This window comes from Macrotis lagotis, chromosome 1 (genome assembly GCF_037893015.1).
Source record: "Macrotis lagotis isolate mMagLag1 chromosome 1, bilby.v1.9.chrom.fasta, whole genome shotgun sequence".
Taxonomy (NCBI): Eukaryota; Metazoa; Chordata; class Mammalia; order Peramelemorphia; family Peramelidae; genus Macrotis; species Macrotis lagotis.
The window spans coordinates 436,202,982-436,229,446 of NC_133658.1; the positions used below are offsets into that span (position 1 = coordinate 436,202,982).

The 26,465-nt window shown below is 42.5% G+C and overlaps 1 protein-coding gene and 2 long non-coding RNA genes across 5 annotated transcripts in view; 1 reads left to right on the forward strand and 2 right to left on the reverse strand.

The window, feature by feature from the left end:
* The window catches only part of LOC141506464 (uncharacterized), a 247,160-nt gene that overhangs the window by 170,989 nt on the left and 49,706 nt on the right, over positions 1-26,465 (forward strand). The window lies entirely within an intron of this gene.
* IRF1 (interferon regulatory factor 1) lies at positions 264-13,122 on the reverse strand. Its single transcript, XM_074213272.1, has 10 exons — positions 12,863-13,122; positions 11,095-11,186; positions 9,793-9,892; positions 8,900-9,076; positions 8,712-8,761; positions 8,489-8,615; positions 7,436-7,558; positions 6,778-6,827; positions 4,918-5,050; positions 264-3,729 (listed from the first exon to the last, which is right to left on the reverse strand). The coding sequence occupies exons 2-10, from the start codon at positions 11,179-11,181 to the stop codon at positions 3,605-3,607; spliced, it is 972 nt and encodes a 323-aa protein (XP_074069373.1). The 5' UTR covers positions 11,182-11,186; positions 12,863-13,122; the 3' UTR covers positions 264-3,604.
* LOC141506459 (uncharacterized) lies at positions 13,422-20,533 on the reverse strand. Its single transcript, XR_012473892.1, has 4 exons — positions 18,613-20,533; positions 16,450-16,510; positions 15,293-15,356; positions 13,422-14,037 (listed from the first exon to the last, which is right to left on the reverse strand). It is a non-coding gene; the product is annotated as an uncharacterized LOC141506459 (long non-coding RNA).

Below are 26,465 nucleotides of genomic sequence, written 5' to 3' on the forward strand. Positions count from 1 at the left end.
TGTGTGTGTGTGTGGGGGGGTGTTGTGCTCAGTTGTCAGCCTCATTTTCTCTTCCAGAGTCATTGGAATCCAGTGGCCAGATGTGAATCAGGATGATGGAGTTGATTCCAGATGTGAGGCAATCATGGTTAAATGACTTGCCCAAGGTCATACTTGTATGTCAAGTATCTGAGGCTGGATTTGACTCCAAAGCCAATGCTCTACCCATTGTGCCACCCAGCTGGAAAGAAATAAAGTAAACTGATTTAAATGGTAGAATAGGGTGGTGGTGGTGGTGATGAATATCTTTAGCTTAGAATATCAGAATAAGGTCAGAGTAGTTGCCCCTACAATGAATCTGACTTCCCTTGGAACAGAGACCCTGGACATTCCTTTGTTCTCTTATAGGGATTTGATATTTAGGATTACATATATTATAGGATTATATTTAGGATTACTTGGGGTCCTTGAAGTCATAAGGCCTCAAATCTCCATTCTGATGCTGCACAAGGGAAGCTCTAAGGTAATTTTTGGTCCTCCTTTGAATTTGAAAAATTGAGATATTGGGATTTATAAATGAGAACCTGCAAGATCATCTCTTTCACGCTTCTCAGTCAAATGAGGTGAATTGTGTCAATCAACTGTGATCTAAGAGACCTTGTCCATGAAATCTCTCTCCCTCTCTAATTACATAAATTAATCCCAGCCCTGATGCTGTCAAATGGTGGTTAGTATTATATTGCTGTTGGGGCTTATGGTGGAGGAAGGTTCATTAAATTTCCAGAATTAAGTGGTAAAGCCTTTGTTAAATTTTGAAGAAGCAGAAAAAGAAGAGATGAGTAATAAAATTCCTTCCCTTGAATCAGGCCTCTTCCCCAACTTTCCACTCATCTTCTTTACCTTGATCCCTGACCCACATTTTGCCTGAAGTTTCTCTTTATCACTCCTAAAGAGCCAGGGTTACACCTGCCAAAGTTCTATGGCCTTAGTGAACCCTTTCTCATGCTCCCTCCCCTTCTGTCTCCCACAAAAGAGACAGACAGAATCCATCAATCATACTTTTCATTCTAACACATGGTGATGGAAGACATAGGGTTGGCCATCTGGACCATCCTTTGCCTCTGCTAATGTTCTGTATCAATCATCCATCTTGTCTCTTCTGTCCCCACTTTTTTTTGGCCATGGAACATTCCATCTCTTGGAAGTGACATTGAAAATCACTCAGGAGGGAATGCAGAGATGTACAGTGGGTGTGACCAGATGGCAACATTTTACAAACAAGGAATTTTTGAAGGTATGGCAGAGTAAAGGATGGCATCAAAGATGGCTCAGGCATGTGAGGGGAAAGAGGATTACCTCCTAGACAGCTCACATTCACCACTGGTATCAGTCACAGTGTTAAGTAGACACATGGTGGGGGTAGCTAGGTGGCGCAGTGGATAGAGAACCAGCCCTGGAGTCAGGAGTACCTGAGTTCAAATCCAGCCTCAAACACTTAATTACCTAGCTGTGTGGCCTTGGGCAAGCCACTTAAAACTTCCCATGAGAAACTTGTGGGAGAACACAGACAAGAATCATGTAATAGATGGCAAAATACCTTTCCTATAGATTTTTCAGTGTGCTCTGGCTGGGTCTCTTTGCACTTACAAATTATTCCTTGTGTATGTTAGATTACAAGCTTCTTGAGGGCATAATTCTGGGTAATTTTATTTTATCTTTGTATACAGAGTGCCTAGGACTGCATTACATATTCTTCCCCTTGAAAAGAGAAGAGGGGGGATTCACTATTTCCATTCCTTTTTTTCTCCAAGTACATGTTACCTTGCATCCTTAAAGTTAAGACTTGGACAAGAAACTGAAAATGAATGTATCAGCACTGATCATCAATGCAGAGAATTCTATTTACCCAGCCCTAACCTCCCTTTAGCTCTAGTCTTTCATCTCCCAGTGCTTCCTTGAACCAGATGTCCTTTAGACATGCCCCAGATTGAACTCATTATCTTTCCCCCAGACCCTTACTCCTCTTCTGAACTTATTCTTGCTGAGAGCATCATCCTCCCAGTCAATTCTCCCTGACTCCCAATATCTATTCATTTGTCTTTTAGGGCATCCACAACCCCCTCCTCTGAGCCTGTCACTACCCTGGTGGTGGCTCTTCATCACTCACACCTGGACCATGGCAATAGCTTTCTTGGTGCTCCTGCCTCAAGCACCCCCGAGCTCTGGTCCATTCTTACCTAAACTGCCAGTGATTTTCCAAAAGCACAGGTCCCTCCTCAGCCTCACTCTAGTGGTTGCTTCCTGGATCATACATAAAATCCTGTTTGTCTTTTAAAGCCCTTCTTACCTTTCCAGTTATTTTTACACTTGAACTTGGTCTCTTGTACTTTGCAGTCCAGTGACACTGGCCTTTCTGGCTGCTTCTTACATGACATAATCCCCTGACTTTTCCTTGGCGTTCCCTAGTGCTGAAGTGCTCTCCTCCTCACCTCTACCTCCCAACTTCAAGGATATGTTAAAATTCCATTTTCTAGGGGAAGCCTTCCCCAGTTCTTCCTAATCCTCAGATCTTTTCTTTGTTGATCATCTCCAGGTTATCCTGGATCTATCTTGTGAGTGCACAACTGTTTCTTGCATCTTGAGCTCCTTGCCAGCTTTTGCCTTTCTTTATATTCCCAGGATAGCACACTGCCTGCTACATAGAACAGGTTTGTTGAATGTTGACTACAAAAGCAGAAATTGATCCTCATCTCCATTTTCTGATATATTACCACACTAAGGGCCATGATCAGAGAACTCTTCTGTAAACGTTTTTTAATAAAAATGAATTTACATATTTACATATGTACATAGGATCACACACATGACTTAGGAATGGATGGCATTTCAGACGTTAAAGCCAAGGCACAGTCACTTCTCTCCTGAAGCACTGTGGGCCACACAGCACTTCCTCAAGTTTTATTTTGGAGGGGGCACTGACTCAAAACATAGTATAAATAAATGCAAATAGTCAAGAGATTTGGGGGGAAAACTAGTGTGTATACAGCTCTGTGAGGAAAAACTATTCACAACCAATGTAATTCAGGAGAGGGCTTTCTCTTCAACAGAAAGTCTGGAGGAAGTAACATTGCATGGGATTCATTTTTCCTTCACATTTCACTGGCTTTAAAACATTTACACGCCAGCCCAAGGGTCTTTGGGGAAAGGGCTCATTTAGTGCAAATGATTATGAAATAGGGTCCTTTTTTAGTGCAAATGACTGTTACCAGTGGTTTTTGCTTGTCCATCATGGGGGCATCAAGAGGTTGTCCTGAACTGATCCTTCCTTCCCTCCACCAAATCAGGAGAGTTGGCCCAGACCTCAAAGCCACCACATCTCACTGGGGCAGCCCAGAATACAGCAGTTGGAAGCTTACAAAGAGGGAAACTAATGATTAGAAATGGAGTTGCAGCCCCTGCCTTCACTGTCTTTCAGACATGCATTGAAATCTTGATACCAGTCTTCATAGGAGGCAGGTCCAGCCCCCTTCTGACCCTAAGTTTCTTGGGGCTATGCAGTTAAAGGCATGTCTTCATCAGCCACCAAAACACTTCCCCAAGTGCTCACTGGAGGCAGAAAAGCCAGTTACTGCCCACAGGAAATAGCCTGGATGTTGGGTTGTCTGACAGGTGTCAGCAGGGTGTCCATCCAACTTGCATCCAAGGTTCTCAGTTCTGTGAAAGCTCGATGGAAATTCAACTCAATAACCTCTGGAAGAAAATGAGAAAGGAGGGGTGAGATTTGTCAGCCACCAATTCTTTACAAGACTGGCAAATATAAGAGGCATCCCAATGACTTCTTTTACCTACTCACTGGAAAAAAGGAAGGCTCCCAGACCCTAAGGCTTCTCTCCTCCGTGGGTTCCAGAGGGTCTTAGACCTATGGCCCAAAGGTCAACAGTAGATATAGAGAAGAGAAGGGAATTCAGGTTTTGCTACATGAATTCTGTATTTTTTGCCCAGGCTTACATACTAATGGATAAGGGAGCAGCTGGGAAAGCCATTCTTAGTTTTAGGGGAATTTCAGGAGATAAGAAACAGCAGATATTCCTTAATATTCCTTAGAAATGTAGCTCACACTGTTAAGGGGTTTAGAATTAGGGGTGTTTTACTTCTGTTACTCTTTGAGACTTGCTAATACTTCACACTTTTTGCTAATCTTTAGTATATAAAACATTATCTCTAACAGGCATTTATTAATTATGTGCTAGATGTAATTAGGCACTAGGAACACAAAGACAAAAGCTAAACCATACCTGCCCTTTGGGAATTTACATTCAAGGGAGTCAGATAGATAAAAGGTAAGTGAGGGCAGTTGGGGGGATCAGGGAAGGTTGCAGGTATTAGGTGGGACTTGAGCAAAATCTCTGAAGAAAGTAGAAATTCTAAGAGTTGCAGGTGTGCATTCTAGGCTATGGAGAACAGCCAGTGAGAAGGACTGGAGGCCCAAGATGAGAGTGTGAGGGAGCACCAAGAATAATCTGGCTAGTCCACAGCATAAGGCAATACATGAGGACACAAGTAGGGGTTAGGTTGTGAAAAGCTTTGAATGACAGAGGAATTCATATCTGAAACTCAAAGTGATAAGGCACTCCTGGGAGTTATTTAGGAGGGGAGTTGCCTGCATTTTGAGGAAAACACTCTGAAGGGGATGAATTGGAGTGGAGGGACATCAGGTGAGGAGCCCAGCTAGGTTTTGGTAATAATCCATGTAACAACTTGGGTGAGTGGAGACAAAGGAAAAGATGTGGTCCTTGTGATAGCATGGTAAGGTGGGGAATTGAAAACTTATCATCCCTATCTTTGGAGGAAGAAGCTGAGACCCGGAGGCCTTGAAGCCTCTTGTCTCCTTGGGAGCCTCCCTTCCTCCAGACACTTGGAGCCCAGGGTTCTTCCTACCTCCGGGCCCATCCATGTCGCTCTCCTCTTCTTTTAAGTTGAAGTTATTGTAGATGGGCTGGGTGCCGAGTTCATTCAGCAGATACCCCTTGCCATCAATGTCAGTCTGCTGCCACTCCGACTGTTCTATTAGCTGGGAGGTATGAGAGGAAGGAGTTAGTTACCCTGTATTCTTGTTTTCCCATAGTCCCCTCAACAAAGTGCCCATGACGGGTGATCACTGCCCAGGGCTGGTGTTGTGGCCTCTGACTCAGCTCCAAGGTCTAGTGCAGAAGGCTCTTGAGCGACATTTCTTACCCCATGGCAAAACCCTAACTATACTTACCCACAGACCTACTAACTCCCTAATACATTATATTTTTTCTCCATGGCACCCTTTCCACTGTTTTCCACTATAAGATCCTGGAATTCATCTTCAAGTCATCATATCAGAGTAGGGATGGACTTTATAGATCATTTAGTCTAACCCTTCATTTTCCAGATGGGAAAACTTAATGAAGCTCAGGAGTGACTTGCCCAGGGTCACACAGATAGCAAGTGAAAAAAATCAATATTTGAACTGAGGTCTTTGGACTCTTAACACCATCATGCTACTGTGTTGTAGCTTTGCCTTCACTCGTCACTCCTTTGCTCAAAAGGCTTCAGTGGCTTCCCACTGCTGACCAACTTGAACATGAAGTGCTACTTCATTACATCTTCTTGCACTTTCTAGCGACTGTGTGAGGCAGGTGCCATTAGTATTCTCATTTTACAGATCAGAAAACAGATGATCAGAGAGGTTAAGTGACCCATACAGGGGCACATGGCTCACAAGTGTACCAGCTAGAATTCCATATCTTTTGGATTTCATGTCTAGCATTCTAGTCACTAGTCTGAGTTTTCCATGTTTTATACACTAGTCATTTAATATTTACTGAATGAAAATTTTCTTTCAAAAAACATTATTAGGGGCAGCTAGGTGGCGCAGTGGATAAAGCACCGGCCCTGGAGTCAAGAGTACCTGGGTTCAAATCTGCCTCAGACACTTAATAATAATTACCTAGATGTGTGGCCTTGGGCAAGCCACTTAACCCCATTTGCCTTGCAAAAACAAAAAAAACAACAACAACAAAAAAACCATAATCAGGGGCGGCTAGGTGGTGCAGTAGATAGAGCACTGGCCTTGGAATCAGGAGTACCTGAGTTCAAATCCGGCCTCAGACACTTAATAATTGCCTAGCTGTGTGGCCTTGGGCAAGCCACTTAAGCCCATTGCCTTGCAAAAACTAAAAAAAAAAAAAATGTAATGAGGTGCACAAAGTTTTTGCAGGAAAAGATAAAATCTTATATTCCAAGGGCTAGTGTTAGCCTAGCCTACTGACTAATGTGGACGAAAATTGGTTAAGAATTCAACAGAAGGGGCAGCTAGGTGGCACAGTGAATAGAGCACTGGCCCGGGAGTCCCGGAGTTCAAATCAAATGCTATTTTGTCACTTGCTCAGATGCTTAATAATTACCTAGCTGTGTGGCCTTGGGCAAGCCACTTTGCTTTGCAAAAACCTAAAATAAATAAATAAATGAAAAGAGTTCAACATAAAATGTGAACCCAGGGTAGGTTAGATTGGCCATTTGAAAGTAATTGAGTTTTCCTCTCATTTTTACAATGTCCCCACAATATTGAGCCTCTTTGCAGTTAGATTAAAAAAAAAATGGAGCATTCATGTAGTAATCTGTGTGTACCTCTATCTCTGTGGTAACAAACTAGCACCTGCTATTTTTTTTCAAGAGGCTTCCTTGTTTTTTGTTTGGTTTTTTTTTTTCCATGACTAACAAACTGCCACTTCCTTAAAGCTGACCATAAAAGCAAAAAAAGATTTCTACCTTGATGATGTCTTCAGGTATTTTCTCCTCCTCCTCTTCATCTGTTGCTGCTGTATTGTGGTGAAGAATAGAAAAAACAAAAGGCACTTGTTGAGTCATTTTTGCTCTCTCCTTGGAAAGCCAGCCCCACCAAACTCTCCCTGCACCCAATCTATATACCAGCCTCCTAACAGCCAGAGGTCTCAAAGGCTGGATTGATAGGATCACTGAAATTATAGAGTCCTCACATGGGAAACTCATCTAGACAGTCGGCTATTTCTGGTCTACCAGATTCCTGGAAACCCAGTCGTTGTTCTTATCCCACCTTCTACAAATTGGAAGAGGGATGTACGAATGACAACCTACAAAGAAATCAGGCAAACAAGTTGCCTCCTTCCTAAACCAAAACTTTGTCAGTGCTACAAGTAATCCTCTGTCAGACAGGGCTTCCTCCCTCCCATGCCCACAATAGTCCACACCTAAGCCTGTGATGCATGCCATGATATCTCTGCTGCCTCATTTCTTTCTGGTTTCCCAATGAGAAGGAACCTCATAGGCACCAATCTTATTGGAACACTCCAGGGAACCTCCTGGGAAAACTTTGCAGAAAATGGAAATCCTAAATTGCTGTCTATGATTAAGACTAGGAATAGCTATATGGATCCCAGAAGATACAAACCATCAGAACTGGAAGGCATTGGTGACACCTGGAAAGGGTACATGTCATTGGTGCTATCAGGGATGATATCCATTGAGACTTGCCAGTCAGGGAGGGTGCTGCTGACATCACAGGAGGGGAGATCTGGGGAATGGTAAAGAGTCACTTATTAGAGCTTCAAAATTTAGCAAAAAGAACACAGCTCTTCCCAGTCACAGATTCACATAACTGTAGCATTAGAAGGGACCTCAACAAATACTTGAAAACAGGAATTATGTACCTTTATTCCAGGATAAACATAAGAGTTTTTTGAACCCATTTTCTTATTGCACAGACTCAAGGACTATCTACCACCTTGGTTATTTTCTCCTGGATGATAACTAGCTTATCAGTGTCCTAAACTGTGGCACCTCACAATTATATAAAGCACTCTAGGTGTGGTCGGACCAGGGCAGAGTACAGTGGGACCATCCCTTCTTTATTCCTGTATTCCTGGAGTTATTTCTGCCCTAATACAGCCCAACACTGGATTAGTTTTTTTCTTTTTTTGGCTACCATGTCATGCTTATAACGCATAATGAGCTGGTAGTCTACTAATACTTCCAGATTTTCCTGTCCCAAGCTGTAGAAATATTACCCAGGTAAGATCTAAATCCACTGAAAAACATCTGACCTTGAAGCACAAACTTAACTGTGAAGGTGTGTAGGGCAGGGCACAATGTTTAAATTCCTAAGCACCAGTTCCTAGATGTCCACCATTTTTAGAATCCCCAAATAACTGTATAACCTTGGCCAACAAAGAGCTAAACACTCAAAAGAGCTTTGAGACCCCTTCCTCAGTAACAATGGTCTTTAGAAAGAGCTGGGTTCCTGTCCCACCTCTGCCTACTTAACTTCATTAGAATTATGACTAAATTCTTCCCCCTATGGGCCTAATTGTTCTTCTCTGGGAACTAAGAAGGTTGGTTTCTTCTAGCTGAGGGACCCTAGGGCACTGAGCACTATGAGGCAGTCAGGTCCATCCTCAGGCCACAATGTCACATGTCAGTGTAGCACATGTGTTCACTGACTTACCCAAAGAGCTTTCCACCTCCATGTCCTGCTCCGCATACACCTGAGCAGTGTATCCACTGTGGTCATCGGGGAGAGTCAAGGTGCTGAGTGCATCTGATTGGGTATCAGGACTGGATTCTGTATAGGACTGCCAAGAACGAAAGACTCAGCTCCTGCCAGGCCCTCATTTCCTCCCATTTCCCACATATCACCCACCAGACAGTCTCTTTAAGGAAATACCTACCTTTCTCTTGCTCTTGCTTCTAGAGTCTTTGGATGACTTGGACTTTCTCTCTGTGAAATAAATATATATATATATATATATATATATATATATATATATATATATATATAAGCATCTGTGCCATCTGTTTGAATGCAGCCTCCCTTCTCCCATCCTATCTGCCCTTCCCCTCCTTGATCCCCCTTTACCTTTCCGCTGGTTCTTTGTTAGGGGTGGGAGCATCCGGTATACTCTCACAGCTGAGCTGCCCTTGTTCCTGCTTTGGTCCTTCACTTCCTCTATGTCAGGGAGTGAATTCATGGCACATCGGAAATTGGCCTTCCATGTCTTAGGGTCTGGCTCCCTCTCCCCAGCTTTGTATCGGCCTAATAAGGACAAAAGAAGGATATCAGGATCATTGTGAGAAGGCAAGTGGATGGCTCATCCAGTGTCATATTTTCCTAGGGAGACTTAGACTGGAGTTGAGGCTTATTCTTGACAAAGGCTATGCCTGCCCTGCCCCTTATAATCTATTGGAAAAAGACTATATGACCTTAGGTTATCCTGACATGCTCAGAAACACCATATTTGTCTTCATGCTTTGGTATTTCTCTATATATATATATCCCCTAATTATTTTTACATGGACACACTGTAGCTCTCCATCTAGACTCTATAAACTTTCTGAAGGGGCCACAGGTTAGACTTTCCAAATATCTTACTTAATCATCTAGCTCAAGAACATCATGGCTGTCACTAAATTCTTAGCTGGTTGGTTGATACCAGTTAGATGACCTAAGTGGCTTGGCCAGCAACTTCCTTTTTTACAGGAAGTAAAAAAAGCCATGTCTACATATTCCTGGTTATGGGACAAAAGCCCAGACAGAGCTGGGCACTAGGAGCAATCAGAAGAGAGATTTCTCCAAGATTAGCAGCAACAAGGGACTTGATGAGGAACCTGAAGCAAAGAGATACATTTGACCAGAAGAAGCTCTGAGCATTTGAAACAAATCCAATCTAGTTTGGATCCCCCTCCTCCATTTGTTGCATTCCCAAGATTTTTCATGCTAAAGGCTGAGCTTCAGGCATGGCACCCACCTACCTGTGTGAATGGCCCAGCTTCGAAAAAGACAGGCATCTTTGTTTATATCCCAGCCGTGCTTTGCTGCATGTTTCCATGGGATTTGGAAGGTCATCTCTTCCTGGAGATTAAAACAGAGTTCAGGATGAGTTTCAAATTATACCTCTTGTGTGTATGCAAAAATCACCAAGAAGCAATAATATGTAAAGGCAGAGTTAAAGCTATACAACAACATAACAAGGGGCAAAAAAATTTAGGTCAAGTGAGAAATCTGAATTTGGTCATGAAAGGTCATTTCATCTCTCAGATCCCCATGGCATGATCAAACTTGATGCTATTTGACAAGGGAGAGAGGACTCACATGTTCCTCAGCATATATGCTATATTTACAGCTAACCTATCCCTACCCTTGAGGGGCATTCTTTGACCCTGGCTGAGTTTTGTCTAGATCCTTTTTCTAGTTACAGTCTGCTCTAAGTAGAGAGATGGAATCCTCCTCTGAGCACTGTGATCCTTGATTACTGTTTCCTAATTGCTTCTAACTCATTTTCTTACTTTGAGTAGGCTGCTTCAACTCTCTGGACTTCAGTTTCCTTATCTGTAAAATGAGGATACTTAGGTCTGAGGGGTTTATACAGATCAAATGAGATGGTGTATATGACAAATTGAAAAATAAAAAAAAATACAAGATGAGAGGTAGCATGGGATAGTGTAATGACAAGGCTGATCTGGGTTCAAGTACTTCCTCTGAGAAGGGAGATGATATAAGCCACATCAATTGCTCACCTATGATAGGAGAGGGAATTTCATCACAGGGATTCCCTATGCTGATGAAATCATAGGTTCAGAAAGGAAAATACAAGTTATTATTTCCCTTGCATGAGAAAAGAGCTAAGTAATGATTAAAGACTCATTCTACTTCTGACTGGCTCTCTATTCCTTACAACTCTCAGTCAGAAAGCGGCTTTTATCTATCATTGGCATCAAGGATGGAATTCTGCAGTGGCTAAGATCAGTTTGAAGAGTTCAAAATGTTGGTAAGGGGTCCCATTGGAAGTTGTTGATTATTCCTGGGCCTGGATCTTCTCAGTGCTTTAATAGGGGAGATGGGATTGCCCAGGAATCCTTTAGGAGACCAGGTGCCTCATTGATTGTGCTGTGTAAAGTAATAGCACACATCATACAAGATCTGGCCTAGAAAACACATTCTTCTACCTCCCAATCTCTTTCCTCCCCTAGAGCCATTTGGATTTTTAGTTTATATGGCATAGGGTCTTGGTTAATAGGAGAGGAGGAAAAAAAACAAACAGGTGGGGCTCTCACCTTGTTAATCCAGGTCAGGCCTGGAATTTGGTTGGAATTAATCTGCATCTCTAGCCAGGGTCTCATGCGCATTCTGGCAATGGGCATGTTGCCTGTGAAGCCAAAAAAAAAAAAAAAGGCCCAGGTTTAACTGCTGAAGGAAATAACTGTTCTGTATATTCACTTCCATCCCACAGACACAGAAGACACATATGTAGCTACAACACAAAGGGTGATGCATGCATAGTGAAGGACAGCTAAGGCAAAAGGACATCCTTAAAAACTGAGCACAAACATTTCTAGTTCTAAGGCCTTCCTCTCTTAACATGTGAGCCAAACAAGGGCAGGAAATAAAGATAAATTGAGACTTTTGTAGAAGAGATTAAGACCCACTTTTATGTTTAAATGTCCAGCCTGCCTTTTTTCACCATTACAAAATTCTTAGAGAAGGTGGGGTCTACATTTTCTAGGCCACTTGTTGCCAAGAAAAGTATCTCCTGCTATGAATTATCACCACGGAGATAACAGTCCACTCTCTCTCCACTCTGCTATTAACCAAACTGATCACTTTGGGCAGCCAGAGAGTCTCCTCCCTATTTTGTGAAGGAAGACTTCAACATTTACTAAACAAGCCTGTCCTGCAACTTCTCAAAACGCAGCTTTCTGGATCTGCCAGCCATCCGGCAGAACTTTTAACTCTCTAGTCTCACTACACCCCCCCTCCCACACACACTCCCCTTCTAAGGAGGAGCTCTGCCAAATTAACCTTCCCTGTTTCCTACAGGAAACCCCTCCCACAGATGTCTGTGGGGGGAGGGGGAAGTACCTCCAGTTCATGGTTATCAGTCTTTCTCTGCAAGGACAATTTGCCCCCAGAACCCTGGGGTGGGGTCGCTGTAGTTTGAACCTATACACTTGCTTTTCTGGGACAGGTGGCTCTAAAAGTTGTGGACTGGTCAGCAACTGGGCCATTCTTCCTTGAATTATGGGGATGGGCAGTCTGGCCCTCTGTTGGCCTTCTCTTGGGGGCACGTGTGGTGGAGTTGCCTCCCAGTTGCTCCCATCCTGTGGATGGCCTGGGGTAATGACCCTGTGCACTTGGGCTGGGGTAGAGCGGTGTGCAGTTCGGAGAAGCTGCCAGATATCAGCACCCTTAGGCCGAGGCCAAAATCTCCCAGGATCAGAGACCAAAAGCCAAGGGCTTTCTGACTGGAGGACTCGGGAGGGGAAATGGTTGGGTGGAGGGAGGGTCAGCGCGTCCCGGCCTTTCCTCTCTGTGGGCAGCTAGCACCCCCTCCCTCTGGGCTGCTTGTCCTCAAACGCCCTCCCAAGGCCAAGCACAGCAGAGAAGAGAAGCGAAGCAGAGCTCAGCTTAGCACAGCGCACAGAGCACAGCAAGCACAGTGCACAGCGCAGAGCGCAGAGGACAGCAAGCACAGTGGCACAACTGGCACAGAGCACAGCTCACAAGCACAGCAGACAGAACACACTACAACTGGGCTCGGCGGCAGCGCGGCTGCGGGTTAGCTTTCTAGCCTTTTTTTTTAATGGTCTTTACTTCCTGGTGTGGAGGAAGAGGCGCCCGAGGTGTAGTAGGAGCGGTGACAGGGGCGCCCCGGCGGGAGCGCGCCCCTCCCCCAGCCCAGGGTCAGCCCCGGGCCGCCGCCGTTCGCGGTTCTCTGCGTCCCAGAGCTCTGTCCTGGTGCGAGGGAGGAGACGGGGTGGGGGAAGGGAGGTGGAGTGGCCCAAGTTGCCCAGAAGAGGATGTGAGCCTAAAGGCCCCATTCACCTGGGTCGAGGGCCGCGCCGCGCTGCCGTGGAAGTCTGGCCGGGAAGCCGGGGCTCGCCTTGCCCCCCGGTTTTCGCCCGCCTGGTCCTGGGCCCGGTCTCGCCTCCCGCGGGGTAGCTCCGAGGGTTTCAAGAAGGGAAGATTCCTCTGGAAGGCCGCGGGCCCCGCAGGCTCCGGGCGGCGCAGTCCTGACTCTGCTCGCGCTCCTGCTCCGGGCTCCTGCCTCTCGGACGGCGCCTTTCGCTCTGAGCCCGGGGCTCGCAGCCGGCCGCGAAGACTAAACATTGAGCGGGATTCCCCGCTCTGGGCAGAGCCGGTCCCCGCCCAATGGGGAGCCGCGCCGCCGCTGATTGGCTGAGCCCAGAGCATCATTTCGGGGAAATCAGGCCGTTGTAGTGCTAGAGGCTGGGGGAAGTACAGCGCCTCGCTCCCTCCCGAGCCCTTGCTACATCTCCCGCGGCTTTCCTCCTCTCCCCCTGCCCCCGCGGGCTGGGGACACACCCCCGCAGGCCGTCTGGCGGCCCTGGAGAGAAGCCCTCTGGGCTGCAGGCTCCCAGCCGCCTGCCCTGGGGAGCCGGAGGACAGAGGCCCTTCAGGAGAGCCCTGCTCCGGAGTCTCCACTTTCACCCCAGCCTTTCGAGCCCTGCTCTTCTCCACAATTATCTTATTCCTCTTGTCATCTTTTCTCTGCACTTTCCAGACCAAGGTGAGAAAGAAGGCAGGGGTGTTGCCCCAGGGGGAGGGTGCTAGGCCAAAGGGACCCACCTTTCTCTGGAATGTAGTATCTGCCACCTTCAGGGTGGCCACAGAGATTGAAACCAGGAAAATCTGCAGAAGCCATTGCACCAGGAATGAAAGGGCTGAAGCTTGGAGCTCTCACCTTCCCCTGATTTCCTCAACAAGGATGGAGATCCGGCAGAGATCCGTGGCTCGATCTTCTTACCTACCTACCCCCATCATCAAATTAAACTTGAAAGCGGAAAACTTCAGTCCTGCTAGTGTTTCTCTATCTTTATTACAGAGTGGTTGTGAAGAAAATGTTTTGTGATTCATAGAACACTAGGTGTGAACGCCACAGGCAGCCTCTTCCCCGTCACCAAGTCTCTCTGAATACAACTCTTCCAACCCCTGGTAATCTGGAGACATCGGAGAGGAAGAAGCTGGGTGACTCCACTCTGTGCAAACCCAGAGAAAAACGATCATTTATTTTGGGTGAGAGAGGGGGAGACATAAGGTTCCTCTCCTTCACCTTTCTCCTTTAGCAATCCCTCCAGCTTCAACTTAGTCAATAAATGTTTATTAAGTGCCTACAATGTGATAAACACTGGAGATACAAAACTCAATAAAAATTTATTAAGCACCTACCATGTGTCACAACCAGGTTTTTCTTGGAAAATATACTGGAGTGGTTTGCAATTCCTTCTCCAACTTATTTAGCAGATGAAGAAAGTAAGGCAGACAGGCTTAAGTGACTTGTCTGGTGTCATACAGCTAAAAAAATACCGATTCCAGGGCTAGCATTCTAGCCACCGAGCCACCTACCTATGTGACCTACTGTGCTGCTAAAAGATGGTGATACAAAAAGAGGTAAGAGTCCCAGCCCTGAAGAAACTCATATTCTAATAGAACTCATCATCAGCTCCCAGTTTATCTTCTCACAGATGGCAGGAGTTTGCTTTCCCCTTATTTTGGCATTTCAGTCCCTTTACAGTCTATCTCCAGTCTACCTTTCCAAACTTACTGAACATTTCCTTCATATACTCTGCTTTCCAGCTAAACTGGTCTTGTTATTCCTAGTAAACAGCATTCCATTCCCTTCCTCTCTTGCCTCTGCCCAGTTTTATTCAGATACATGGGAACTTCTTCCCTTAATCATCAGTTTTCTTCAAGGCTCAGTTCAAGTGGTCCTTCCTTCATGAAGCCTATCCTGATATCCCCCAGGTATTGGGTCCCTTTCCCCGACTCAAATCACTGTACATATTTTTATATTTATTTTTCTTGATACATACTGGTTTTCTCCAATAAAATATAAGCTCCTTGAGGTCAAGGACTGTTTCATTATTGTCTTTGGATACCCAACACATGTTATATATTCGTGATCTTCATCAGGAAAGAAGAACAAATGAAAATTGAATGAAATTGTAGAAAAACCTCCTTTGTAGACCCTTTTTCAAAGAGAGAAGCATAAGCCTCTAAACTGACTTATGGGTGTGCTTTACTGGCCCCAAGGCCATCTCTAGAGGAAGAAAGCTCAGATGGTACTTCAGAGAAAAAAGAAAGGATTGAAGCATATGCATACACAGATATATATGGCATGGAGGGTAAATACTGGTGCACTCTAGGGGTCTAGATATTCATGTATAGATCTTAGAGTTGTACAATGGAAAAGGGCACTGGATTTTGTTCAGAAGACCCACATTCAAATCTTACCTCTATTACCACTCTTAACATCTTCAGCCTGTCACTTCAGCTTTGTAGATCTCAATTTTCTCATCTATGAAATGAAAGAGATGGATTACACAACCCCAAGTTTCCTTTGAATTCTAAATCTATGTTCCTATGAGATGAGAGTGGAAGAGGAAAAACCAAGGTTTCTTTTGTTCTTAGTTATTACTTGGTGGCACCTCAGAGAGACTAGTAATTGGGCTGAGTAATAACCCATTAACCTGGATAAGATTTCAGGCCGATGATAATGCACTCACAGAGCTAATCTCTGTGTCTTTGACTTCCTGAAACATTGAGTTTGACTTCACATTCAGATGATCCCAGCCAACTGAAGCCATTCAACTTCCTGAGGAGTTGCTGCTGATTCATGAGTTGGCTCCTGGGACTTACCTCATCACATCCCTATGATTACCCCTCTAGAGCATTATACTCTTATAATTTTTGGACAGAAATAGATATTTTTCCCCATTTCTGGGTATCAAATCAACTTTGTCCATCATTTTACAGCAAATTTGTACATCACTGAACCAGCATTAGTAATAATGTAATAAAGCCAGGCTCAGGGTTGTCTTTCTCATCTGTCTTTGATATGGTGAAAACAAGGGATGTGTTAGAGTCAGCTCAAACAAGTCTAGTGAGGACCTACTGTTAAATTTTCTAGTGAGGACCCATTGTTAAGTTTTCAGTGTGAGCATTTACATCACTAAAAATCAGGGCTTGATTTATTCTTTTGTTGATTGTCTAGACTAGAGGTGGGAAACCTTTTTTGCTGCCAAGGGTCATTTGGATATTATTAGTCCAGGATTATATAAAATTATTCCAGAACATTATTCCAGGGCTATATAAAATTATCAACTTAAAAATTAGCCTGCTATATTTAATTAAACCAATCCAATCCTAAAAAGCTCCTAGATTTTTTTGAGTTTCTAGTGCTGTCTGCAGCTGCCTTGGCAACACCAGACCCTCTCAAACCAGATGTTCCCAGCCCCTCGTCCTGTATATATTTCCTGTTCCTTATCCCCACCCAGTCAATTGTTAGCATAGACCCAAAGCAGATTGAGTTCCAATACCAATTTTGTTATTTGTAACTTATATAACTATAGGTAAGTAATTTAACTTCTCCAGTTTTCGATTTACTTAACTGTAAAATGGGAGGAGGGTAGATCAGTGGTATCTAGTCTTGACAGGTTGTCATCTTTCATGCTTGAAAAGAACCAAAATGAACATCATTTTGTTAGAGGAAAGGTAACCCATGTAGTAGCTCAGAAGGCTTTACTAGTGGTTGCGTACAAATAGTCCATATGAACATTTGGAGTGAAGATGTCTTCAAATTTGCACATCTCATATTTCCTTTGAGTTAGCTACTGCAATAGAGCTCTGCTCGTAGAGCACTACACTTTCTTTAAGTGGGCATGCCATGCTGGATGGACCTGTGCCAGTGCCTGCTATGTCTCATAATAAACTTCAAGGTTTTTCAGAGAGACTTTGAGGTCTTGTATTGTATTGCTCTTGTATTGCTTCTTCTGACCTCCAAGCATGTGATCGCTTGCCTTGTTTGAGTTCTCTGTAAAATAGTCTTTTAGGCCAACCAGTATTTGGCATTTGAGTTGTGCTCTTTCCAGTAAAGTTTGAATGCTTGACAGTTCAGTTCAGGAAAGGACTCAGTGGCTGGTACCATATCCTATCAGGTGACCTTCAGAATCTTCCTAAGATAACTCAAATGGAAACCATTCAGTTTCCTGGAATAATGCTGGTATACGATCCAGGTTTCAGAGGTATATAACAATGAGGTCAGCACAATAGCTCCATAGATCTTTAGATTCCTAGGCTAACTCTTCTCTCCCACACTTTTCTTCAGAACTTCTCAAACACTGAGCTAGCTCTGGCAATGTCTATATCAACCTCATCAAGTATGTGTACATCTCTGGAAAGCCAAGGAAAGTGAACTTATTCACTGCATTCAAAATTTCTTCATTTGCTGTAACCAGTAGTTCTACATATGGATGATATGATGTTGGTTGTTTTCTTAGTGTTAAAATTGGCCAAAATTGGCACATCACAGAGAATCAGTCCATCTTCTGATGTATCTCAGCCTCAGAGGATGCACTGAGTGCACAATTACCTGAAAACAAAAAGTTATGCACCAACTCTCCCTCCACTATAGTCTTGGCTGAAGGTACTGACATAACCGAAAACTAAAAAGAATGAGAATAAGCACTTTAACCCTCCATTGGAGACTGGCAAAGCAAGAGACCATTATCCAGAACCCATGCAAGCATGCCATCATCAAACTAATATATAATATTGATGAACTTCTCTGAGCAACTGATCTTCTCCAAGACCTCATGATTGACAGTATCAAAGGCCTTAGTCAGATTAATATATGCTGTATATGGACATCTGTTCTGCCCCTGGTATTTCTACTGGAGTTATCAGACAGCAAACATCATATAGAATGTTCCTTGGCCCTTTACACACTGGCTCTTGGATAAATAACAATTGTCCAGGTAGTGGATCATCCTATCAAGAAGGATTCTGGCAAGAATCTTGCCAGCAATGACTGTGAGAGAGACACCCCTGTGATTGTCATAGGATGAGCTATATCCTTTTCTTTTACAGAGATGGACCATGGAAGTATGCTTGAACTCCTGGGAGAGATAATCTCTTACCATAATATAATAAGATAATCTCTTACCACTTAAATTTTCAGTCAGCTTTTATAAGAGCAGCGGGCTCCCTATTTTGTAGATTTCAGCTGCAATAGAATCATCCTTAAAGGAACCAAATGACCCATGAGAGAATCTAAGGACATTCAAAATTTCTTCTTTAATTGGAAGTTTGACTAGAGAAGGACGGACTTCTACCTGAGGTATACAGCACTGGTTGATGATGGTTTGTTGAGAACATTAAGGAAGTGTTCAACTCCTATCTCCAGGATCATGTTTGTATCACTAACTAACATGGCTACATCAGCAATAAATAGTTGAGATGTACCATAGAACTTTCGTCCATAAAAAGCCTTCAGAGCATCATAAAAGCATTTTGAAGTGTTATTATCAGTGTAAAACTGAATTTCACCTGCCTTTTTACTGAGTCAAAAATCCTCTAAGCTTTGCTTGCATTTTACTTTAAAAAAATTTTTTTTATTTATGGCAATATGATTAAGTGACTTGCCCAAGGTCACAGAGCTAGGCAATTATTAAGTGTCTGAGGTTGGATTTTAACTCTTGACTCCAGGGCCAGTGCTCTATCTACTACGCCACCTAGCTGCCCCCATACGTTTAACTTTTGATAGTTAACCTTACCTTCTTTGAGAAACTTTGCCTGCTGATAAACCCTGTGGAGTTCTTGTTGTTTATAAGGAGCTTCTGAATCTCCCCATCATTTTTGTCAATCCAGTCTTGATATTTGTGAGTCTTCTGGCTCAGATGAGTAAATACAGTATTATATACACCGAATCTCTGAAAGCTACCTACTCCTTTTCTGCTCCACTGTTGCCAAACATGTGTTGGCTCAGGTTTCCCTTCAAGTCAGCAACAAACTGTTCATCTGTGGAGAAGCACTCTAATCAGTTGACCTTGAGTCTTCTAGTAGTAACCTTGCCTTGGGGGCTCTGCTTTGTTGAATAGGAAAGTTTAACTTGGAGAGGATAAGTCTATGATCAGTCCAGCACTTTGTGCCACAAATCACCTTCAGCACTCTCACATCCTCTGTCTCTTGTCCTTAAATGTCTATTAAATGCCATCGTTTGTTATGAGAGTATGTCCATGAAGTTTTATTGTGTTTAAGCAAATGGAGCAAAGTTTTAGTGATGAGAAAGTCATGAAATGCACAAATCTTCAGTAAAAAGTGACCATTGCTTTTGCTATTTTGACTCCATTCCTCTCAAGGACTCCCTGACATGTCAGAAGGTCTGTGCCTATCCTGGCATTAAAATTACCTAGAATTACAAGTTGTCCTGTTTGGCACATTGATGATGAAGGTCTCCAAGTCTTCATAATTTTTTTCTTTGACCTCAGCAGGGTTTGTCATGGTAGGAGTTTAAGCACTACAGATGATGGCATGACATTTTTCTGCAAGTGGCAATCACATTGTCATTAGCCTGTTGTTCACTAGCTTATTGACTAGATAAGATTTGATTTTGAAACCTGTACAGACTTCATGGTGCTCCTCATCATAGCAACCACTCAAGAAAACTGGTATCCAGCTCCAACTTCGGTAAACTGGCCTTCATTTGCCAGTCTTATTTTACTCAGTGCTGAAATTGGGTACAGTAACTGCTGAGTTCTCTGGCAACAAGAGCTGTTTGTCTTTTCAGGTCTACTGGATTTCTTGCTGTCTATAAATACATTCCATGAAACAATGGTGAGTGGAATCATCTTCATAAAGTTTTTGAACTTTTTTTGATGTGTTTTTAATCACAACGTTGGATTCTTGCCTGTGGTAGTAAATAGACCAGGATGTTAGGTTAGCTGAAGCAGACAATTTTTAGGGAACCTTTTCTAGCACCTTTCTCATGCCAGGAGTGAGCGGTGTTGTCCTTTAAAAAGGTAGCTCAAATACCAGGGGACTGCCAAATCCCACTGCTACTCCAGTCCAATGAGAAAATGACTCTATGGCCTGGGCCACCTGTGTGCAGGGCTACCAATGTATTCACACCTGTTACCTGTCACCACAGGACTTTGAGGTAGGTAAAAAAATGATAAAATGGTATGGGTACTGTCTTTTGACTTGCACATAAATTGAATTTAACTAAAACAGAGTTGTTCAAAGTCATTGGCCTTACTTTCTTCCAGAATCATGGGAGTCCAGTGGGAAGACAAAAGTCAAGATAATTAGAAATGCTCTGGGGTAAGTGGGTGACTGTAGTTTCTTTGATGTTTAAGCTCTAAGCACTCCATAGTGCCTGTTTCAGCAACCATTCTGGCCACTGGAACAAATTGTTTTTAGTTTGTCCATTCCTATCAAGGGAAGTCTTTTCATGCTTGGGGTGGACACCCCCCCTAACTCACCAATGGGTCTGAAACCACTGGCTTACTCTCAACCTGGTATTATCCATCTGCTGGATGATTTCCCAAGATGTGGCCACTGCACATGATAACACTTCTTGGAGCCACAGACTTGAGAGTTATATGAATCAGATAGACACTAAAGTTGGATAGCAGCCCTGAAAATGGTTCAGCAGCCATTATACTACAGGAACTAATCTTCCTGAACACCCCTACACCCCAGATCAAAGGTGTCAAATTCAAATAGAAATGGGGTCCACTAAACTGTAACAATGATCTGCATGGGCCACATATTGATTTTGTTTTAAAATATAGAATTTTTTTTGTATTTCTGTATTTTTATTGTATTTTTCTTTATATTAAAGATTTCTCAATTACATTTTAATCTGACTTGAGCTGTACTTGAGAGTCTTGTGGGATAGATTTCTGATACCTTTGCACTAGAAGATGATCTCCAAAGTTTCTTCTAGCTTTTTATGCTCTAGCTGCAGATTGCTAGGTGGCATAGTGGAGAGAGCATTGGTCTTGGAGTCAGGATTATGGGAGTTTGAATCTGGCCTCAGATACTTGACATTTACTAGCTGTAAGACCTTGGGCAAATCACTTAACCCTCATTGCCTCCCATCCAAGGCCATCTCCAGTACTCCTGATTCGTATCTGGCTACTGGATCAAGATTGCTCCTGAGGAGAAAGTGAGGCTGTTGACAGCACAGCATCCCTCACTCAAATCCAATTCATGTGCTTATCATGGCATCACCTCCCTTGATGTCATGTCATCTTCAAGAACAAAGGAAAAACATCAATTCCTATATCCATGGTGTCCTGGGGGAATGGCATAATGGTGGAAAGGAGTCAGGATGTAAATGAGCACTGAACTTAAAGCTAAGGCAATCAAATCAGGAAGGAAAGAAGACTCTTGGCCAAAGGTGAATGAGAGGCATGGGGATAATTAATCAGAACCTTTGGGACAATGGGAAGAGAGAAAAATACTGGCTCATTTTAGTGAATGTGAGTAGCATTTAAGAAGGTATGGACAACCCTTGCTACCTCAGCACTAGATAAAACTTTAATACACCGAATCTCTAATAATTTTTAAATGAAAAATAAAATCAATTTTCTGCCTCTTCTCATTGGAAAAATAAACAAAAACAAAACCTTTCTTTTGTTTATTTAGGAAAACAAATTCCTGGATTTGATCATGTCTATAAAATTTGTCTCATTCTTTTTCCTACTTTCATCAGCTCACTATCAGGAGGTGGATTGCTTGCACAAAGCCTTTTCTGATCCTCTTTGTTGCTTACTATTCATATGAAAGGTCCTGAGTTAAAAATGAAGCAAATTATTTTTCATGTACTCAGTTGACTAGGGGAGAAGGATTGTACAATACAGTTAAATAGCTGCCAAATCTACTAATGCTCTTCCCACTGCATCCCAATATCTTGTATCAATTTTGACTACTTCTGTATATGTCCATGTTGTCTCTTGTGACTATACTGTAAGCTCATGGACTAAGGTTTCATTTTTGTCTTTGTCATCCCCAACACCTAGCACAGTAGCATATTGTAGGCACTTGAAAAATGCTTGACAATTGCTTGGTCATCAAACAGGATTATCCAAAGAATCTTGTGTGATCTTAATTTATTCAGGGAGATAATTTGATGGAAGAGAGCTGTCCAATTGCTGGAAGCACAGGAAGGATCTTCCCTGTCTTCCCTAAGGCAAACTTGGGGTCAATTAGCCTGCCCCAGGTGTCAGGTGGGAAATAAACATTGAATGCCAATGACCCACATTGAATTTGACCTATTGTTGTGGATGTTGTCTAAAGATGGTGCCTTAGTTTGCCTGAACAGTTGGTTACTAGCCCAGGATCAGTATCAGAAATAAAGGATAACAGTCACAAGATTAGCAGATGAAGAACTGAGGCCTTGCTCCTAACTAAGTTCCTGGACCTTAATATGTGGAACCTGAGAAAAAGTCAAACTATTCTACTGAAACCACAATTTCCTTTCTTAGTAAATGCTCACAAACAGAATCAGTCCTCCAGTTAGTTAGTTTAGACAGATCGAATTGTTTCATTTATTTATTTATGTAAATAAATGTTTTACTGGAACTCTTTAAACGTCTTTCAATGATTCTTTCCCACCACCTCCCCTATTGGAATCCTCTTTTATAACATAGAAGCACAGTTAAGTAAAATTGGCCATGTCTAACAATGTTTGCTTTATTCTCTACCTGTGGTCTACGACCTCTTTTCTGGCTTCACCCTCACTGAAGTCATAACTGGTAAAAGTTTTGATTCTAGTATTGTTTTCCTTAATGTTAATAAGGTCATTGTTCAAATTGTTACTATTTGATGAGTTTGAGAATAAATCCTGATGTCAGAGAGGTATTAAATTTAGAACAGAACAGAGCCTGATAATGGTAATTCCAATTTGTGGAGGAAGAATGGGATTACATCACTAAGAAGTTCACAGGAATGTGCTTTTTTGGGCTAAAGGAAACTGCTAAGGGTATCAGAAAAAGTCTCTTGCAGATTGAGTGGTTTCAGGGACCTGATGACTCACTCTTTTGTGACAGGGACTCACCATGAAGAAGCAGTTTCATGAAAGTTGTTCATGAGTGAAATGAACAGTTTTTGCCTTGAATTGCAATATTCATTTTCAGTATTCACCAGTAGCACTCTCATGATTGGATTTGGGTTGTTTTTTTTTTTTTTTTTAGGTTTTTGCAAGGCAAATGGGGTTAAGTGGCTTGCCCAAGGCCACACAGCTAGGTAATTATTAAGTTTCTGAGACCTGATTTGAGCCCAGGTACTCCTAACTGATTTGGGTTTTTTTGAGTCCTGTTGGAATTTTGATTTTTAAAGCACTTTCTTATTTTATATTGGAGCTTTTAAGAATCACTTTCTAAGTCTAGTAATCCCTTATTTATCTTGTATGAGCAGGATGCATTATTGATAAAATTTACAGATCATTTAGTCAGTCAGAAGCTTTATTTTATTAAGCACCTATGTGATAGCCACTGTAAGTTCTTGAGATACAATGAAAGTAACCTCTGTTAAACTGTGTAGTACTCAAGTTATTTTAACTTTTTTTAATGAAAATTTTAATTTTAAACTAAATTTTAAACTTAATTTTAAACTAAATTGTACAACCCTCTTGTCTCTGCTTTTGCTCATTCCACCATCCTTTGTGGGATGCTTTCCCTATGTCCCCATGTCCATTTATGGAAATCGATTATATTCTCAGAGATGGATGATCTATGTAGATCTCTTACTTCCCTTGGTGGAGAGGCTCATGGATAGAGGGAGAAGAGGATGTCCTCTCTCTGGTGTAGCATGGCTGTTTGACACCAGACAAATAACTTGATCTCTCCCTTTTGTGGATAAGCTCCTTGAGAAGACTATCTATAAGAAATGCCTCTACTTCCTCCCCTTACTCAACTCTCAGAAGTCTGACTTCTAACTTGATCATCTACTGAAACTGCCTTCCCAGAGCTACCAATAATCTCCTATATTTCGAAATCTAAATGGCATTTCCTCAGTCCTCATTCTTCTTTGACTTCCCTGTAAACTCTGACACTGTAGGTCACTCTCTACTGCTTGATATTTTCTTCTCTCTAGGTTTTCATGACAATGCTCTTTCCTGGTTTTCCTCCTACTTGTCTGATTCATCTTCTCTATCTCTTTTACTAGTTCTTCATCCACATCATACCCACTAAGATAGGGAGTCCCCCACTGCTCTGTCCTGGACCCTCTTCTCTTCTATTCTTCCTTTATGTTTCACTTGATCTGATCAGTTTTCATGGTTTTAGTTATCATCTCTATGCAGATGACTCTCAAATCTATTTGTGTAGACTTAACCCCCTCGCCTGACAGTCTCACATCTCCAACTGCTTTTTAGACATCTACACATGAATGTCTCACAGCTCTCCAACTTTTTGTCACAGAGAACCAGAAGGCAGTTCTCTTAGCATTAATTAAGTGCCTGCCATATGCTAGACATTATACCAGACATTATACCCTGAGAATACAAAGAAAGGAAAAACCAACAAAAACCAGTCCCTGCTCTCAGGGAGTTTGTAATCTAGTGGAGGTGACAACATGTAAAATACCATGAACAAGCAGTATTGATACAGGATAAATTGGGGCTACTCTCAAAGGGAAAGTACTAAGATTCAGGAGGACTGGGAAAGGTTTTTTTGAAGAAGGTGAGATTTTGAAGGAATCCTGGGAAGGTAAAGAGGCAGGGCATTCCAGCATTCCTGGGATAGGGGATAGACAGGGAAAATACTCAGTTAAAAATTGGAGTGTGAATATGTGGAGGAAAGGAAGATCTGAGAAGATGGGAAAGGTGTGAAGAGGCCAGACTATAAAGGATTTTGAAAGCCAAGCAGAGGATTTTTTTTAGGTTTTTGCAAGGCAAATGGGGGTTAAGTGGCTTGCCCAAGGCCACAGAGCTAGGTAATTACTAAGTGTCTGAGACTGGATTTGAACCCAGGTACTCCTGACTCCAAGGCCGATGCTTTATCCACTGCCACCTAGCTGCCCCCCCCCAAGCAGAGGAATTTAAAGTCGATTGGGAAGGTGATAGGGAACCACAAAAATTCATTGGAGAGGGAGAGGGGTGGGAGTGGGGACACAGGACTTACATTTAGGAAGAGCAATTTGATGACTGAGAGGAGGATGGATGAGTAAGGAGAGACTTGAGATAGAGTCACCAACTAGGAGGCTATTGCAATGGTTCAGGGGTTTGTTAAGAGAAGAGAAGGGAGCTTATACAGAGAGATTTTTTGAAGGTAGAAGCTATAGGACATGAACACTGATTGGGGGAAAGAGATAGAGGTTTCAAGTCCAGGTGCCAAGTAAGGTGATGGTACTCTTGATAGTTTGAGGGTTGAGGGGTGTGAACAAGGCATCAAGTAAGAGTATGTCTAAAAGACATTCTTTTTTTTTTTTTAGGTTTTTTGCAAGACATTGGGGTTAAGTGACTTGCCCAAGGTCACCCAGCTAGGTAATTATTTAGAGTCTGAGTTCGGATTTGAACTCAGGTATTCCTGACTCCAGAGCCAGTGCTCTATCCACTGCCCCACCTAGCCACCCCCTAAAAGACATATTCTAATCAGGGCTGCCTGACAAAATATGGACAAAAGACAAACTTGGTTAGTGCCTAGGTAGTAGAGTGTTTAGACTGGGCTTGAAAGCAGTAAAATCTAGGTTCAAGTCTTGCCTTATTAACTGAGTAACCCTGAGCAAGTCACTTCATTTTCCTCTGCTTCAATTTCCTCATCTGAAAAATGAAGAGGGTTGATGGCCTATAGTTCCCTTGGTGTTTCTAATTAATGATCCTTCAAGACTCAACTCAAAAATTACATCCTTACTGCTGTAAGTCATTACTCCTTCCTTAGAATTGATGTCTATCTTTGTCTAATAATTTCTATTGCTTTGCTTTAGCACTTTCTTCATCTAGATTGTAAGCTCCATGGGCTCACAATTCTTATCTTGTAGTTTTGGTTTTTTAACTCTCACAGTACCTTAGATATAATAGTCATATCTTGCTGTGAACTAATTTTGTGTACTAAGAAGGAAAAAAAGTTGGTTTATGGGGAAGGTGTGTCAGAGAAAGTTGAAGTCTTGGAGGCAGAAAGAAGTGAGTTTGAATTCTTGGATATAATCTAGATATGGGTCCCTTGGTTTCTCTGTTTCTTCATCTGTAAAAGGGTTGTTGTGAGGAGTATTTGTACAGTGATTTACAAGCTTTGACATCATATAAATATTAGCTATTATTCAGTAGTAATAGCTCTAGTTTGTGCTTAGTTGAGAAGCATGATTTTTGGGAAGTGCATGGCATATTTTTATATCAATGTGATACCCTCAGGGAAATCACTTTGGGAAGGAGCCTAGCATCGGGTCTGGATGTTCAAAGAAAACAACTTCTTCACCAAACATGAACACTTATTGGGTGCTGTGAATGAGATCTCAACCAAATTACCCTATTTTCCAAATGCAACAGAAGGGTTCAGTCAGGAATACTGGGCTGAAATCAGTGCTATAGTTTTATTTCTGTATGAACAGTTAATATACATGCAATAGGTGTGATCTCCAAATTCATATTGATTTGAAAATATTGGGAAATCACTCTTATTCCTAT

Coding starts and splice junctions, on each gene's coding strand:
- IRF1 (XM_074213272.1), bottom strand. CDS start 11,181: ATGCCCATTGCCAGAATGCGCATGAGACCCTGGCTAGAGATGCAGATT. Junction 9,077..9,792: donor AAGCTGGGCCATTCACACAG/GTAGGTGGGTGC, acceptor TGTCCTTATTAG/GCCGATACAAAGCTGGGGAG. Junction 8,616..8,711: donor GAAGCAAGAGCAAGAGAAAG/GTAGGTATTTCC, acceptor CGTTCTTGGCAG/TCCTATACAGAATCCAGTCC.